The sequence below is a fragment of the Patella vulgata genome, chromosome 9 (assembly GCF_932274485.2).
Source record: "Patella vulgata chromosome 9, xgPatVulg1.2, whole genome shotgun sequence".
NCBI classification, from domain to species: Eukaryota; Metazoa; Mollusca; class Gastropoda; family Patellidae; genus Patella; species Patella vulgata.
In genome coordinates this window covers 31,037,973-31,055,415 of record NC_065887.2, presented here as the reverse complement: position 1 = coordinate 31,055,415, position 17,443 = coordinate 31,037,973, and the positions used below count along the sequence as shown (strand labels likewise).

General features: G+C 34.0%; 3 protein-coding genes across 4 annotated transcripts; 2 read left to right on the top strand and 1 right to left on the bottom strand.

The window, feature by feature from the left end:
* The first annotated feature begins 53 nt into the window (after window positions 1-53).
* Window positions 54-2,097, top strand: LOC126832344 (uncharacterized). Of its 2 annotated transcripts, none has more exons than XM_050563095.2 (2): window positions 54-191; window positions 586-2,097. In XM_050563095.2, the coding sequence occupies exon 2, from the start codon at window positions 817-819 to the stop codon at window positions 1,795-1,797; it is 981 nt and encodes a 326-aa protein (XP_050419052.1). In that variant the 5' UTR covers window positions 54-191; window positions 586-816; the 3' UTR covers window positions 1,798-2,097. The 2 variants fall into 2 exon arrangements, with proteins under 2 accessions (XP_050419052.1, XP_055959481.1); XM_056103506.1 differs by having other exon boundaries at window positions 54-229.
* A 4,515-nt stretch (window positions 2,098-6,612) lies between these two features.
* LOC126831507 (60S ribosomal protein L28) lies at window positions 6,613-10,247 on the bottom strand. The gene is made up of 4 exons (XM_050562036.1): window positions 10,105-10,247; window positions 9,725-9,848; window positions 7,493-7,611; window positions 6,613-6,730 (listed from the first exon to the last, which is right to left on the bottom strand). Exons 1-4 carry the CDS (start codon window positions 10,216-10,218, stop codon window positions 6,647-6,649), a joined length of 441 nt encoding a protein of 146 aa, XP_050417993.1. The 5' UTR covers window positions 10,219-10,247; the 3' UTR covers window positions 6,613-6,646.
* A 3,316-nt stretch (window positions 10,248-13,563) lies between these two features.
* Window positions 13,564-16,979, top strand: LOC126831506 (uncharacterized). The gene has a single exon (XM_050562035.1). The coding sequence runs from the start codon at window positions 13,753-13,755 to the stop codon at window positions 15,076-15,078; it is 1,326 nt and encodes a 441-aa protein (XP_050417992.1). The 5' UTR covers window positions 13,564-13,752; the 3' UTR covers window positions 15,079-16,979.
* Window positions 16,980-17,443: the final 464 nt, after the last annotated feature.

Genomic DNA, 17,443 nt, shown 5'->3' with positions numbered 1-17,443 from the left:
TTACAAAGAGTAGTCTTGTTTAACAAGTTTTTTTTCTCCAGAAATTGAGAAATTGAGAAATTGTTCAATTTGAATTTCGTGACGCTTTTTTGTTGACATTCTTCAAGTTCAAATTTCAAACATCAAAAACGCGCTATGTTTAGGCGATATTCTGAAAGACACACACGTGGGCACATAAGCTGAACATATAGGTACTGTTAATTGAACTGGTAAACAGGAATGGGTAACGGTACCACAGACTAAAAATAGCATGGACCTTTATTATTAATATTATTATTATATTCCGTCTTCATTAGCCCAGTTCGGAGCAGAACAGTAGGACGTTAAACCCCATTTCATTTCATTTCATTTCATTATATTATATTTATGCCGTGGTAAATGAACCAAAGGCAACGTACACCACGACCACGCATAGTCCTACATTATTACATGTAGCCATTTCTATAATTCAATTGAGTTTTGGACTTGATCGATGGAGAGTCATGAGATTTTCTCTCAGCAAGAATTCAGATTTGGGTCTTTAGGCCTAATAATATGTGTTAATAATAATTATTAAAACAGGATTTCTAATTTCTTTATTTTCAGAAAGGAAATAAAATATCTTTAACCTGACAGAATTGAATGGGTTCAATCAGCCTAGCTGCCATAAAATGACATCCAGGAAACAAAAAATCCCAATTCGTAAAAGAAAAGGTACCCGTGATTGCCAAGTCAGGAACAAAAATCTGTAATGAATGATTCCAGATAAGAATTTAAGTTATGTGGAAAAGGATAAATATTTTTTAGGATTTCAGGAATTGATCAACAGAATAAACAATGATAACCCTTATTCTCAATCTAACTCTGCGGTTATTCCTATTTTCAGCAGTTTTGTTGGTCAGTGGATTGGGACTTTCGATGGGTTTAGATCTTAATTTATATTCCATTCTGATAAAAATTACAACACAATTCTATGAATATGAGGTTCCGCCAATAGTTTATTTTATATTAAAGTCTGGCTTACAGATTGTCATTATCTTGTTTGAAATCTGTAGAAACTTTAGTCTAACAATTCTATCATTTTGTGCCAAAGTGTTTGTGACTACATTTGAAGTCCTATTCATGATTAGTCCACAAATTTTCAGATGCCTACTTATGATAGCCTCTTTTTTGACAGAGGTATTTACCCAGTTGATATTAGGATGTGGAAACTCTTTAAATTATGTATTGAGTTGGATTATCTCTTTAAGTTTAGTTTTTCTGTATCTAGATAGCAAATACAATACTAATAGAAATAGACAAGTGCAATTTGTGAACAATGAAAATACAAATTTAAATGACATTACTAATAATTCTGACATTCCAATTAACACAGAACATACCACCAGTGAAACATCCCGTTTGCAGTATTACAAGGATTTAAATTGGTTAAAACGTGAATTTAAAAGACAGCAAGAAATAAGAAACAATTTAAATCCATTACTTAACCAAGAATTAGTGCATCTTTTGTCACTTATTGCTCAGCCAAATCTAGACAGTAGACCTAATCAAAATCCTTCCGAACCTCAAGAAACTAATAATATTGACCGTAATAGTGAAAGCTCAAGCGATGATACCGATGCCGAGGCAGATTTCTCTGGCCATGAGGAAAACAGTAACTTGTGTACAATTTGCATGGAAGAAAACAGATGTGTTGCAACATTCCCCTGTGGGCACACCCATTTATGTTTTAGCTGTGTTCGGCAAATTATGGCTTCTACAAAAAACTGTCCAATTTGCATTGAAAAGATTCAGGAATTTAAACAGATTTATCTCTAAAGACAAGCTAAATAAATGCTATTGTCAACAATTCAATTGTGTTTCAGGAACTGTTCCTTTTATATGTACACATTTAATATGCCGTTGCCACCTCTGACCAGTGTCATCAACCATTTCTTGTGAACAGATACAGGACCTAGCTCCTCTACGGTGGCTGATAAGGGACATGAAAAATAATATAATTTGTTTTTTATAATTTTCACCCAAGTCAATTTTAATTTTCACCCAAGTCAATTTAAATATAATTTGTTTTTATAATTTTCACCCAAGTCAATTTTAATATAATTTGTTTTTTATAATTTTCACCCAAATCAATTTTAATTGTCAATTTTAATATAATTTGTTTTTTATAATTTTCACCCAAGTCAATTTTAATATAATTTGTTTTTTATAATTTTCACCCAAGTCAATTTTAATATAATTTGTTTTTTATATCCAACCTCGTGGGTTTTCTCCGGGTCCTCCGGTTTCCTCCCACTGCTAAAGACCCCTACGCGCAAGCAAATTATGTAAATAAAATAAAACCATATGTTAGTCCCGAAATGACCTAGTTTGTGTCGAGTGGACGTTAAACCCCATTTCTCTCTCTCTCTCTCTTGTTTTTTATAATTTTCACCCAAGTCAGTTTTAATATAATTTGATTTTTATAATTTTCACGCAAGTCAATTTTAATTTCCACGCAAGTCAATTTAAATATAATTTGTTTTTTATAATTTCCACCCAAGTCAATTTTAATTTTCACCCAAGTCATTTGTAATATAATTTCAATTCTGTTGAATTTCCACCCAGCGCGTGTCGTCATCTCAATTAGCCATCTCAATTAGCCTTGTTTCCAATGTAATGTATTATGTTTTATCTTATATAGTTCTCATACTGTAATTAGCAGATTGCAATGTATTATGTTTTACCTACAGTGGCTGATAAGGGACATGAAAAATAATATAATTTGTTTTTTATATAATTTTCACCCAAGTCAATTTTAATTTTCACCCAAGTCATTTGTAATATAATTTCAATTCTATTGAATTTCCACCCAACCTTTTAATATAATTTGTTTTTTATAATTTTCACCCAAGTCAATTTTAATATAATTTGTTTTTTATAATTTTCACCCAAGTCAATTTTAATATAATTTGTTTTTTATAATTTTCACCCAAGTCAATTTTAATATAATTTGTTTTTTATAATTTTCACCCAAGTCAATTTTAATATAATTTGATTTTTATAATTTTCACCCAAGTCAATTTTAATTACCACCCAAGTCAATTTTAATATAATTTTTTTTTTTATAATTTCCACCCAAGTCAATTTTAATTTTCACCCAAGTCATTTGTAATATAATTTCAATTCTATTGAATTTCCACCCAACCTCATCTCAATAAGCCTCGTTTCCAATATAATGTATTATGTTTTATCTTATATGGTTCTCATACTGTAATTAGCAGATTGCAATGTATTATGTTTTACCTTATATCAAATAGATATTTTTATAGGCCCACATTTTCATATGGACGTATATTGTCGTCACCCCTGTCCGTCGGGACGTCCATCCATAATTTGTTTGTGGACACTATACAGGTCACAATTCTTATCCGATTTTGACAAGACTTGAAATATAGGTTTATCTCCAAAAGATCTAGGTTCCTTTCGATATTGGCATGTATCGGAGTGAAACTTCATGAATTATGGCCCCTGATTGTACGAAAAGTGACTTATTTTTAGCTTTCTGAATTACGACCCTTGATTGTACGAAAAATCTCGTTTTTAGCTTGTGGTCCCTCTAGAGGTCACAATTTGTATCCGATTTGAAAAAACGTTTGAATATATCACCGTTACGCCCTAATGATGATTGAATTAGAATTTTCTGAAAATCTGATTGAAACTGCCTGACAAAATGGTCGCCCCTCGTACGCAAACTTTGAGAGAGAGAGAGAAATGGGGTTTAACGTCCACTCGACACAAACTAGGTCATTTCGGGACTAACATATGATTTAATTTTATTTCAATAATTCGCTTGCGCATAGGTGTCTTTAGCAGTGGGAGAAACCTCACGAGGTTGGACGCAAACTTTGATGAAACTTAAAATATATATCCCAAATATCTCAATCCATGTCGATATTCGCGCATTTCAGACCATAACTTCATGGATTATGGCCCCTGATTGTATGAAAAATAGCTTTTTTTATTGCTTGTTCTCAATCCACCTCTTTCAAAATATGGGCGTATCTTGCCTGGCAACCGCTGGTTCTCATACTGTAATAAGCAGATTGCAATGTATTATGTTTTACCTTATATTTAAGAGATATTTTTTTCATTCTGTAATTACATGTATCAGATTGTAATAGATTATGATTTACCTTGTATCAAATATTTTTTTTCTCACACTTTTATTATCAGTTCTTGTTTAAATTATATATGTCACCAGAAAAGCCATTATTAGTGTAATAAAGAATTTTGATATTATAACATGATGACTTTTTAGGTGAACACAAGCAGGCCTGTCAGCATATCAGAGCCAGAAATGAAGCCTGTAATTACATTTGATTTATACTTTATGGACTGAAATTATCACCAGATCTCTAAATCAAAGGAAAGAAATCTTGACTTTCATTAAATGTACAGAATTGAAAAGGGGGGGGGGCGCGAGAGTAGTGAACGTGTGTGCATTGCATCATAATTCAAGTGGCGTGGTTTCGATTTCCCGCTCGTACGTGGCAAGGAGTAGGGTTGTTTGTCCAGTACTCTTCCATTACTAAAGACCACTACACACAAACTGACTATTGAAATGAATGAGTTATAGTCCTGAAATGACCTAATTTGTGTTGAGTGGATATTATGCACCAAAATATCGATTCAAGTATCTTGCGAGAACCTCCCTGTGGAGATTTGCTACATAAATAGGCCTATATTGGAAAGTGTAATAATCTTTTTTTTTGAAAATATCCAAAAATTAAACTGAAAGGAAACACCAAATCCAGTTGAAGTGCCCCAAGTCCAAGGAAAGACTCTAAAGAGACCCTCAGTGTCCTGTAAGAAAAGAGGCCCTTTGACTTCATGGCAAAGCTATCTGTGTTTGTTTCCAGTAGTAATTTCAAGATCCATGCGTGTGACCCATCATTCATTAGTGCACATAGGCCAAGCTTTTTTTTTGTTATCTCTTTCCAACAACCTACGCTAAATTCTATGTCTGGATGTTCGGTAGCGTTGTCTATGATGGGTGCTTATATCAATATCCAGGCCTCTAGTACATTGGCGAGCATGTAAAATAACTCTTGACAGTTGAAATTTCACGTCGTGCCGCTGACAGAGGAAAATTTCCCTTCTGGCATACTGTATTCAGTAACCCAGTCCGAGTAGGACGTTAAACCCCCATTTTTTTTTATTTCAATACATATCACTGTCAGATCCCTACTAAGATTGTGTCGACCCCAGCACGTTTATTTTCCCAATGGTCGCGAAAATTAGTGTTTTGGAAACGAGGCTAATTGAGATGACATCTTGCGCTGGGTGAAAATTCAACAGAATTGAAATTATATTACAAATGACTTGGGTGAAAATTAAAATTGACTTGGGTGGAAATTATAAAAAACAAATTAAATTACAAATGACTTGGGTGGAAATTAAAATTGACTTGGGTGAAAATTATAAAAAAAACAAATTATATTAAAATTGACTTGGGTGAAAATTATACAAAACAAATTATATTAAAATTGACTTGGGTGAAAATTATAAAAAACCAAATTATATTAAAATTGACTTGGGTGAATATTAAAAAAAAACAAATTGTATTATTTTTCATGTCCCTTATCAGCCACCGTACCTCTCAAAATATTAAGAAACTTTATAATTTTCTGAACATGAATTTTAAACACTTCTCTTTCTGTGCACATCTCAAGATTGTGAAGCGATGCATAACAAATTTCTCAATGGATGTTTTAAAAATGTGCTAATAATATTGCTTGTTAATAAGGAGGAATCCTCCCATTTAAGTTTATGAATGTGATACAGGACATACATTTTTAACTTTATAAATTCAGTATTATCAAATCTAATCATTCTTTTTGTATCCTCAGCAATTTTATGTTTTATTTAAATTCTTTTATATTTGTACACTTTGGAGAAAGTAAACCACATGGATATGTACCAGTTATTTTGTTTATTATATTCTCCTTGGTGTCAGAGTTCGCCTTCCACCGGTAGTTTTTGGTATCTTATTTATCCAGAACACTGAATTAGGGTATTCCCCAAAATGATATTACATGAAATAGATTGGTCTTGTATCCTACCCACTAACCTCCAAGCATATACATAATGTGCTAGATTTGTTTATACTGAAGCCTTGCCCAATGTCAATCTACTGTACTGGGTCAAGTTCAATTCTCAATAAAAGAAAACATTTAATCCAGGCAAATGACGGGCATATACATGATGCAGTTGAGTAGGCCATGAGAAAGATATACATGTACCCAGACAGAAAGCCCTTGGGCTCCTCTTTTTTCGATTTCCAAACGTCTGTCTTATTCAAACCACTCAAAGCCTTTCCATGTCAGATATTACACTGACAATTGGTAACAATCTAGAAAGTCTGTAACCTAGCTTAATCTTTTGAAACCAATCGAAATAAAATATCAGATCAACCCAATTCAATGCTTTATTTTGACCTTTATCAAATATATTTTAGCTCCGTTAAGCAGCCAGAGATGCCCCTACTGATGTTAAATAGGCTACGCTACATGTACTTATCTAATACATGTACAACCCGATTTAATGGTGGGTTTCTTGATTCTATGGAAAAACAAATAACAAATCCTCAACTGTATTTTCAGTAATTTTCATTTTATTTAAAGTTCTAGTTTTTCTTTGCTCTGGTTCTCTGTCTAACAACCACAGGCTTTTGACTTCTCAAAATAGCAGATGCCTTTCGTAGTGAGGCCTAAAAAATAAAAGTTAGAATGAATTAGAATATAAACAATAAAAATACACAGTGTAAAGCTGGGTGTTTGCTGGTCTTGCCAAGCCGAGATGAAGCATGGTGTTCATAATGAGAGTTACGAACTCAGTACTACCGGTATTATTGTAAAATCCATGTACTATTACACTAATTTATCATTTTGTATCTATTGGTCTATAGTATTAATTATATTAAATATAAATATTTACAAGCTGAAAGGCTATTATTGCTTTCTTTAAGTATCACAGAGACCAATTCGCTATGGCTATACTATTTTTATATTGATTGTCCTTCCCAAATTCCCATCATTCTAATAAACTTTCAGTAGAACTGGGTCAAAATGAGAAAGAGAGAGAGAAATGGGGTTTAACCTCCACTCACACAAACTAGGTCATTTCGGGACTAACATATGGTTCAATTTTATTTCCATAATTTGCTTGCGCGTAGGGGTCTTTAGCAGTGGGAGGAAACCGGAGGACCCGGAGAAAACCCACGAGGTAAGACAGGCGACCCTACTCATTGCCAAATACAACTGGGGAATCGAAACCACGCCAGTTGACTCAATGACAGACTTTATGATACAGCGCACACGTGCTAACCATTCGGCCATCCACATGTACCTGGAAAACTGTTAACACGTCTCTTTTCTAGTTAAACACAATGTCTTCGACACACTTGAGAAATTAGGGACCCAAATTAATTTCACTTAGTTATGAAGGAAACTAAGTAAACTGAACTTCTTACCATGTGAGTATTGCCTTCAAATCTGCCACTTCTAAGAATATTACCAACAGCTTTTAATGTATGACGACCATCTTTGTTGATTGTTGTTTTGAACTTTCTCTTGTTGGGACGTCTCTGACCTTATGAAATAAAACACATTTGTTCAACTTTATTATATAGAGATATGTTTATTGCAGATACTTTCCACAACATTAAGTTAAAAATCCAGGATAGAAATAAAACATGAAAGCCTTGCTTTTTGAGTTCCAGTTAAAACACTGTTCTGATAGTGTATGTAAATCAAACTGATTATACTTGAATATTTAAGCTTTTCCACCTTCCTGATGAAACCAGAGTGGAATAACAAGAAGAAAGATTTCTAAGAATATTTAATTTTATTAGAATTCATATCAAAGAGTGTAGATTGGTGTATGTGTTGCAGGCATAACCCTAACAAACTTGATATGGACTAATAAAATCCTAAGGTTTTTTGGGGAGTCCATATCAAGACATTCTAGTTGCAGATCCAATGCCAAAACGACAGAACCATATTGCAGCCACTTGATATTCAAACCAGCGGCTGTCAGGCAGGATACGCCCACATTTTGCAAGAGATGGATAGAGAACAAGCTAAAAACAAAAATGAGTTTTTGTACAATCAGGGGTCATAATCCAGAAAGTTATGGTCTGGAATGCACAAATATCAAAAGGGACTGAGATATTTGGAATATAAAGATATGTTTTGAGTTCCATCAAAATTGGATAAAAATTGCGACCTCTAGAGGGTCCATAACCTTTGAATTACATACTTATATACAATTTGCATACAAAGAGCGGCCATTTTGTTGGCAGTTTCATTTCGATTTTCCCAAAATTCCAATTCAACCTTCATTATGGTGGAATAGTGAGCTAAACGGTTTTTAAAATCGAAAAAAAAATTGTGACCTCTAGAGAATCCACAAGCTAAAAAAGGTGATTTTTCAACCAATCAGTGACTATAATCCAGGAAGTTACGATCCGATATGCGCGTATATCGAAAGGAACCAAGATCTTTGGTTATAAACATGCATTTCAAGTTTGATCAAAATTGTAACCGCTACAGTGTCCACAAGCTAAAGGCCCGATCCCAGTGGCCGATGGACACAAAGCTTATGCAAAAAGGACACAGCAGACGAGCAAACTTTCGGGGGTGGCTCCATCTGTTTTCATCCGCTCCAGAAATGGACAAAATTGACGAAAATTTGCGAAAACAGAACAGAAAAGAACGAACGTGGGAAGTATGTAGCGGGGATGTTAAATGGATGTTCATCGGAAGCCTAGCGGATGAAAGCGGATGGAAGTGAATGACAGCTCCGAAGGGGTTAGGCAAACTCCGGACATCCTTCAATATACCAGATACATGCCAGATACAAATGCTTTGTCCGTTTTGAAAACTTTATATACGAGATGCATACGCTTACATCCTTTCTATTTCCGTCGTCCTACTAACGATGTATAGACATTCCATGTACCTTATCTTTCCTCCCTCTTTCCGTTTTCAGCTGGAGCGGATGTGAGTTGCGAAGATGCCCAGAGGATGCAGAGAGGATACGAATGATAACGGACATGGAACGTTTAGTGCTTGTATATGATGCGCATTTACATCGTACACGGCAGAAAGTTCATCCGTTATAAAAGTTTTGTGCAGCTCAAAACTTTTTGCGCGGATGAAATCAAATTGAACGGATGCCCGATGGATAGAGCGTATGAAACACGTATGCAATGAGTACAGGCATGCATGGTGTTTTCAAACGGAGGGCACGTTTTTTCCCCCCGTTTTACATCCTCTTTGCATCCGAAAGTGCAGTGGGACAGGGCCTTTAAAATGCGATTTTTCGTACAATCAGGGGCCATAATTCATGAAGTTTCGATCCAATATGCACAAATATCAAAAAACCCCAAGATCTTTGGTTATAAACATGCATTTCAAGTTTCATCAAAATCGGCACAAAATAGTGACCTCCAGAGGGTCAACAAGCTAAAAACGTGACTTTTCGTACAATCAGGGGCCATAATCCATGAAGTTATGTTCCAATACATGTCAATATCGAAAGAAACCGAGATCTTAGGGAGATAAAGCTATATTTCAAGTTTCGTTGAAATTGGATAAAAATTGTGACCTGTATAGTGTCCACAAACAAACAGGGGCGACGACAATATACATCCACATGAAATTGTGGGTGTATAAAAATATATTTTGTTCAAAAAGTTTACCTTTATAATGTTTTGTGGATACTACAACACCTTTTCCGGTCTTTGCGGGTTGAATGGCAACACTTCTATCTCGGATTAATCCATTAAATCGGAATGAGTTCACTCCTTTCATGTTAGTGGCTTCCTAATAAACATAAGATCAAAAATTTAGTAACATCCATCTATAACTAAACTACATTCTACTGTCAAGGATGAACACATCTAGGATGGACAGTATTATCACCTTCCAACTTACTGAAAATAATCATCCTTGGTCTGATGTTGGAGATATTTCAGACAGATAATAGAAAAGGTTGGACACAGTGATGCATCTGTTAGGAACATCAAATAAAATCTAAAATAAACAAATATTCTGTTTGAGAAATGTAAATAATTTTTACCCGGCTGAATTGATGAGCTCCACGTTTCATCAAAAAACTGGAGTTATTTCTAACAATCATCCAATTAAATGCAGCCGACATCTTGGATATTATCTGTAAGTAAAGATGAAACATAAAAACTTTTTGTTTGCCTTTAGTTTAGTGCTGGATCGATGTGTCACAATTCACCTCACGATTCGCATATTGGATCGTGAAAAGCTGAATTTATGTATCGAAATGCTTTTTTTTGTTGCTTCAGTAAGTAACCTCTCACTCTTAATTATCCATGTTAAAGATTTTCCTAGGCAAACAAACACTTATAAATTGTTTTGGTCCATTTTTTTGGGATCCACATCAATATTGTCATATAAAACAATTTTATTTCTTCGCCACCAGCGGTTAAAAATATCAATTATTCATTTATCCCGTTTTCTGGGTAAATATTGACCTGGTTATGAATCGTGATACGAATCACAACGTAGTACCAGAATTGGAATACGTATGGAAATGTGACTGCAGTGGCAATACCCAGCACTACTTTAGGTGTTAAAGACTAAAATTGAATCTAAACAACTAAACAAGCCAAAAGTGGGACTGATGATGTCCTCCTCCTCCTCAATCCCAAGATAAGTAAAGATAGGTTGCCAGGCAACGAAACATACACCCACAGCAGCTTAATCGTCCGGGCAGTCAACAAGAGTTGTCGCATATTCTTACTTTTTTAAGTAATAAATATTTATAATACACTAAAATCTGATTAAGAACAAGAACTCATGAAGTAATTATCAGAAAACCATTAGAATTTGTTTCTTTTTTATAAAGTTCTGCCCCATGCTAACGTTTTGTATACAAAACTTTTAATATCATGGATTTGTTCATGTCACAAAAATTCATTGAAAATCAGTATACTTGTTCGTCTCAAGATCTTAAACTCTGTGTATCAATCTGAAGTCAATCGGATGATAACTTTAGCCTTTACAGCGGAAATCGTTGACAATCAAGGGCCATAACTCTGGCAGTAATTATCGGAAATCACTGAAAACCAATAGGCTTCTTCGTCTCATGACCTTAAAGTGATCAAGGGCCATAACTCTGGCAGTAATTATCAGAAATCGCTGAAAATCAATAGAATTCTTTGTCTCAAAAACCCAAACACTATGTATAAATTTAAAGTCAATCGGATATTAACTTTAGCCTCTAGAGCATCCACAAGATTTTTTGAAGTGATGAAGGGCCTTAACTCTGGCAGTAATTATCGGAAATCGCTGAAAATCAATAGGCTTCTTCGTCTGATGGCCTTAAACACTGTGTATAAATTTAAGGTCAATCGGATATTAACTTTGGCCTCTAGAGCGTCCACAAGATTTTTTGAAGTGATCAAGGGCCATAACTCTGGCAGTAATTATCGGAAATCGCTGAAATTCAATGACTTCTTCGTCTCAAGACCTTAAACACTTTGTATAAATTTAAGGTCAATCGGATATTAACTTTGGCCTCTAGAGCGTCCACAAGCAATTGTGGACGCCGGACCGATGGACGGACGGCTGGGGGCGACGACAATATACGACCACATTTCAATGTGGGCATATAAAAATTACTCGCATATTTATCTTATAAAGCAATAATATTATTTTATCACAACATCACTTCTAGTTCTACACAACATAAAGCAAAATAATGAAAATAAGTAGGCAACTATTTGAATAACTGGATCAATGCAAAGGCTTGATCAAAATGGTTTTAAAAAGACTTCTGAATATTATACAAAATGAAAGTAGCTCTATGGGAGATTTGTAAAAGAGTTGACAGTTCTCGTTATAATAGTTAAAAAAAAAAAATACTGTAAAACGAATATGCTGAAAATTTCAGTCATATTACTTCACTCTGAGCAGGGAAGTCGTCGTTTCAATAACACTGTAGCCTCGATTGTCATTGTCATTGTTACTGTTAGGATAATAAACAGTCTCAATTATCCATTTTTACAGTTAATCATCAACAGCCATTGAACCGCATATTGATTCAAATCTGTTGAAAATCGGACCCATCACATGTCATCAATAGTTGATTATGGAGAGAGAGAAATGGGGTTTAACGTCCACTCGACGTTATTCGCTTGCGCATAGGGGTCTTTAGCAGTGGGAGAAAACCGGAGGACCCGGAGAAAACCCACGAAGTTGGAAGTTGATTATGGTCTTGTCATGTTAATAAATGTCTAATCAATGGTTTATATAACATTTAAGGCCTAAAGGAAGACCTGCAATAGGCTAGATTTAGCTCTTTCATAATGTATGTTTAATATTTATTTCCTTGTTTAAAGCGATATTAAGTATAGCCTTTGACCTTTAATATACATGTATAGTCAAAAAGTGTCTGACAGTGATAGTAAAAAGACATGTGACATCAATTTCATGGATTGGATGGAGCATTGGACATTGGAGGGTAGCACAGCAGTAGCTGGATTTCCCCATATCCACCAAATTTGTTTCAAGTCAATATATACTGTTAATTCAAAAATCGTAACGTTTTTGTTTCAAAAATTCCCCTAAAATGCAATTTCCATCGAATCTACTATCTAGGCAAGTAATTTCGTGCAATACACGAGTTATGTCCCTTGGTTACACCTTCCAAATTTGCTTTGAAATAGCATTTTGAGGGGCATATTTGACACAAAACGCTACGATTTTTACTTAAACACGACAATTTAGCATAGAGTACGGTTTATCATCAAAGATTGATATAAATCATTGCAATTATGAGTTAAAATAATGGTGAATTTGGTTACAACTTCCGACCTACTAGGGAATCGCATTTGGCAATTGGGATTGACACAAAAACGTTATGATTGTAAATTAGAAATGACAATCTGGCACAAAGAACGGTATATTATCAATTATCGATACAAATTATTATCTTTAAGTTGAAATAATGGTGGATTTAGGTAGATTTGGGTAAATTCACAGTGCTACCGTCGGATGGAGCCTTCGCTTTACTAAAACTTGAAAAATATAACATTTTGGCCTCGGAAGTTCAGTCTGCTACTCGAAATTGTTAGATAAACAATATAAAACATAGACCAACGATAATGTAACGCATTTATTGAGTTATCTGTTATTTTGGGGAGACAAATTTTGTTTATTAGATTGAAAACACAACACGTGCTTGTACCTTGCCACAACCAAAATGTAAAAAGGAACTTGCGGAAGTTAGTTTCAGAAATTACTACTCAAAAGAAGAAAATAGTCCCAATGCAAAGCTCCAGTTTTCTGTAAAAGAATTGATTATTTCAATATAAACTTTGATAAAAATAAATGAGAAATGTATACAACATATGCCATTAAGCGTTTCAGAATGTCTTGACAAATTTACTCTGTTAAATTTCAAATGCCGATTATCTTCGGCGGTTGAACATTTTTTACTTAAAATAGTAACATGGGGAATCCGAAAGCGGGTGCCCGTTCTGCGTGACGATACAAATCCTACGTCACCGGAAGTTTATTATCAAGATGGCGTCACTTCATAAAAGTTTCTAACGAATGCCTATTGATACGTTGCTTTATCCACTTAATACTTACAAGGTTTCACCTGTGCTGCCGCAGACAACTGCAGCTGCTATTAGATTATGCATAGACCTTCACCAGAAATCACGGAATGGGTAACATTTTGATATAAATGCCAATGTTGATTTCAGACGCTAGTGGAGAGTTACAAATTATGTCTGTTTTGACGTTGATTTCGGACGGCTTTTTTGCCGTCTGTTCGGGTGTTGCTAAGGCAATACGAACAACTAATGAAACTGTAAACTATGTATTTCGGATAAATTACGAGGTTGTGTCAGCAGTCTATTATTATGTATCCTTGATTGTTCTTACTATTTGTTCTGTCATCCAAATCATCAGCAACATTGTTACAGCAGTGCTACAATATGCAGGAGAATTTTTCAACGAAGTATTTGGATGTGTCTGCGCATTGTGTGTATTACTGTGGAGAATTCTTGTTCTTATATACAAAGTGATTTGCTTTATTTTGTCTGGCCTGGAAACCTTGGCAGTAGTGTTGTGGACTGGTAGTTATGTCACAGTAAAGACACTCAAACAATCAGCAGTCGATATTTCTGACTATTGTGGATCGACATGGAACTATGCAACAGACATGATAACAGACCTATTTTGTGGAATTATGAGTTCTTTTAATTCTATTGGTAATTTAGTTCTTTCAGGCTACTCACAGATTAATGAAGGAATTTCTTATTGTGTAATGTCGATATACCATGGTATCTGTAACAGTTTATCAGCATTAGAAAACTCCATTAAAAACATGTTTCATAATATTATATATTTCTATACATCATATCTGCCAAGTTTAGGAAAGGAAACATACCTGGGAATTTTAATATGTGGTTTACTTTATCTGGCTGTCATTAAAGTCGTTATTTATCTAACAGATAATGGAATGACATTGTTTACAAGACAAAGGCGTCGCCAACAAACAACAATTTTGGACAGTGATGATGAAGATTGGTCCGACAATGAACAAAACGAAAGTGTTGTCAGTGACAGTAGTGAATATCAGGATGGCACAGAAGCCAATGACAGTGATGACATGTCCGAACACACTATTGACGATAATGATGATGATGACAGTGAGGTATCTTTAAATTCTCAAACCTTTTCTTCATCGGATGAAGAAGAGGATGAAATTGAGGTTGAACTTCCAACAGTGTCAGATCGGTATGGAGTGAGAAATAGATCAATGACACCGAGTCGACCAAAAAACATATCCCCAGAAGAATTTGAACGCGAAATTGAGAAAGAGAAGGACAAGAGGAAATGTGTGGTTTGTCAGGACCAATCAAAATCTGTATTAATTCTTCCATGTAGACATATGTGTTTGTGTGTTGGCTGTGCTGATCAGATTGTTCGTGCTCGGCAAGTGGAAAGAAGGGTTTGTCCTTTATGTCGACAAAGAATTCAGAAAGTCATGAATGTATATACCTAGACTTTTGAAAATTTAAAATTTTATACCTAAATTAAATATCATGTTATAAGTTGTGCATTTACATCACAAAAAATTTTGTTATAATGTTTATTTTGTTAGTTCCTAATTATTATGCATTTGAATGAAAGTATTTAGCATGGATGTATGTAAACTGTAAACGAATGGCAATGATGTAGATAATTAAATACATATTGATTTCAAATTGAAAAAGCAGAACTTTTCTACACTAGAAACTTTGCTTCCATACCAAAGAAAATTAAAGCTCTACAAGATAAATAACTGTAATACATGTACCTTAAAGTAAAGATGCCATCCCACGTACAAACTGCCAGATTTGAATATATATATTTAGACTAAAAACATATTAAAATTAATTTATCTATCAAAAGTATGCTTCAAATCCCCCCCCCCCACCTAGAAACAAACAAAATACCCCAAAAAACTACCCTGTGTAGCAAGAGTCTATTTTGTTTGTCACATGACTTGTTTGAGGAAGAATTCGTTTACCACTTGTATTTGTCGTTAGTCACTGTCAATTTACCATAAATATCGAAATATCGAAGTAAATTCAAGGAATGTCCTCTGCCAACTTCTTTTTAATCCCAGAGTCTACTGGATGTTTTAATTATCTCAATGTTTTTATCAACACAAAAGAAGTGCTCCTTATGTCACTCAAGGAGGCAGCTAGCTGTCTTTTAGGGATACACTCATATTTTTGTCTTGTGTGCACCAAATTAGTGCTGGATATTGCCAAGGCAGTCACGATGTGATACAATGTACTGTTGCGATTCAGGTACTATGATACAATTCATAACCAGGTCAATGTTTACCAAGAAATATGAATAATTGATATTGATAGTCCTGCCGATGTCAAAGAAATAATTGTAATAATGACTAAAACAAATTAAGAGTGTTTGTGCACCTATGGATAATGTGTGACGTGGATAATTAAGAGTGACTGGTTACTTGCTGCAGCGACAAAAAAAACCCCCAAAACATAAAAAAAATCGCAATCCATCGATGAGATCATCGATTCAACAATATATCTTTCTAGCACTATGCCTCCAATGGGTGTTATTGCAGGTCTTCCTTTAGGCCTTAAATGTTATATAAACTATTAATTAGACATTTATTAACATGACAAGACCATAATCAACTCTCAATGCCATCTGATGGTTCCGATTTTCAACAGATTTGAATCGGATCTGCAGTTCAAAGGCCATTGATGATTAACCGTAAAAATAGATAATCAAGACTACAGTGTTATTAAAATGAGGATTTCTTGGATCAGAGTTAAGTAATTTGACTGAAATTTTCAGCATATGCACTTTACATTATCTATTTTTTAACTATTATAGCGAGAACTGTCAGTTCTTTTATCAAGTTTCCATAATGTCATTTTAATATTAGTACATCTAATAATAAGCAGATGGTATTATTTCCATGAAATTGTGGCATCACCTCTCAAAAGGTTACAACATGTATCAATACTTCTCTAGGTTACGTGTATCATGTATCTTAATACATTGGAAATTTGTCATTGTTTAGGGATTTTCCAAATACATGCAATTACATATTAAACCACTTTATTTAATTTTTTACTTTATGGTATAGACTATATAATATTTACATCTTAGACAAATTCTAAGACAATATATTCCATACCTGTACATAAGGTATGTGCTCTTCATTTGAAATAAATGAAATGTATGGTGAATTACTGAATGCTTGATGAGTTTTCTGAATAAACAGGTGTATGGCTACATGTGTGTAAGAATGTTTATTATTTTTAGCTTCTCTAATATCATAATAGATGTACATTGTAAAACATAACAATTGTATGTCATATCTATTAATAAAGCCATGACAAGGATATAATAATAAATATTTAAATACTGTTATTTGGTTTTATTTCATCATATTGCAGCCTCATTAAAACTTGGAAAACTTTTTTTCAGTTATGAGATTATATTGTATATTGCCTTAACCTAAAGAACAAACCGGATTCTTTCTTTAAAATGTTTAGGACTATTTCTACTACTTCTTTTGTTTTTATTTTTTAAATGCTGGTACATACTTTATTTTTTAAATGCTGGTACATATTTAGTGTACATTGAATAGTATGTGTATTGAACAGACTCAGAATTAGATCAATTCAACAAACTCTATCTTAAGCTAAACACATGAAATGCTAAATCTGTCTGTCTCTGTAATTGTTTGTGGAAGGCTAAAGTTATCATGTGGTGCTAAAGTTATCATTTGATTACTTTTAGTTTTGTAGACAATGTTTTATGTTTAGGAGATAAACAACACAGTTTAGATTCAACGATTTTGGATATAAGATATAACCATTGTATTTTGATTG

What these genes read in the sequence shown, in the direction of transcription:
- LOC126832344 (XM_050563095.2), top strand. Translation starts at nt 817, where the DNA reads ATGATAACCCTTATTCTCAATCTAACTCTGCGGTTATTCCTATTTTCA.
- LOC126831507 (XM_050562036.1), bottom strand. Translation starts at nt 10,218, where the DNA reads ATGTTTCATCTTTACTTACAGATAATATCCAAGATGTCGGCTGCATTT. An exon ending in ATCCACAAAACATTATAAAG is followed by an intron (nt 7,612 to 9,724) that starts GTAAACTTTTTG and finishes TTATTTCATAAG; the next exon opens with GTCAGAGACGTCCCAACAAG. An exon ending in TTGAAGGCAATACTCACATG is followed by an intron (nt 6,731 to 7,492) that starts GTAAGAAGTTCA and finishes TTTATTTTTTAG; the next exon opens with GCCTCACTACGAAAGGCATC.
- LOC126831506 (XM_050562035.1), top strand. Translation starts at nt 13,753, where the DNA reads ATGCCAATGTTGATTTCAGACGCTAGTGGAGAGTTACAAATTATGTCT.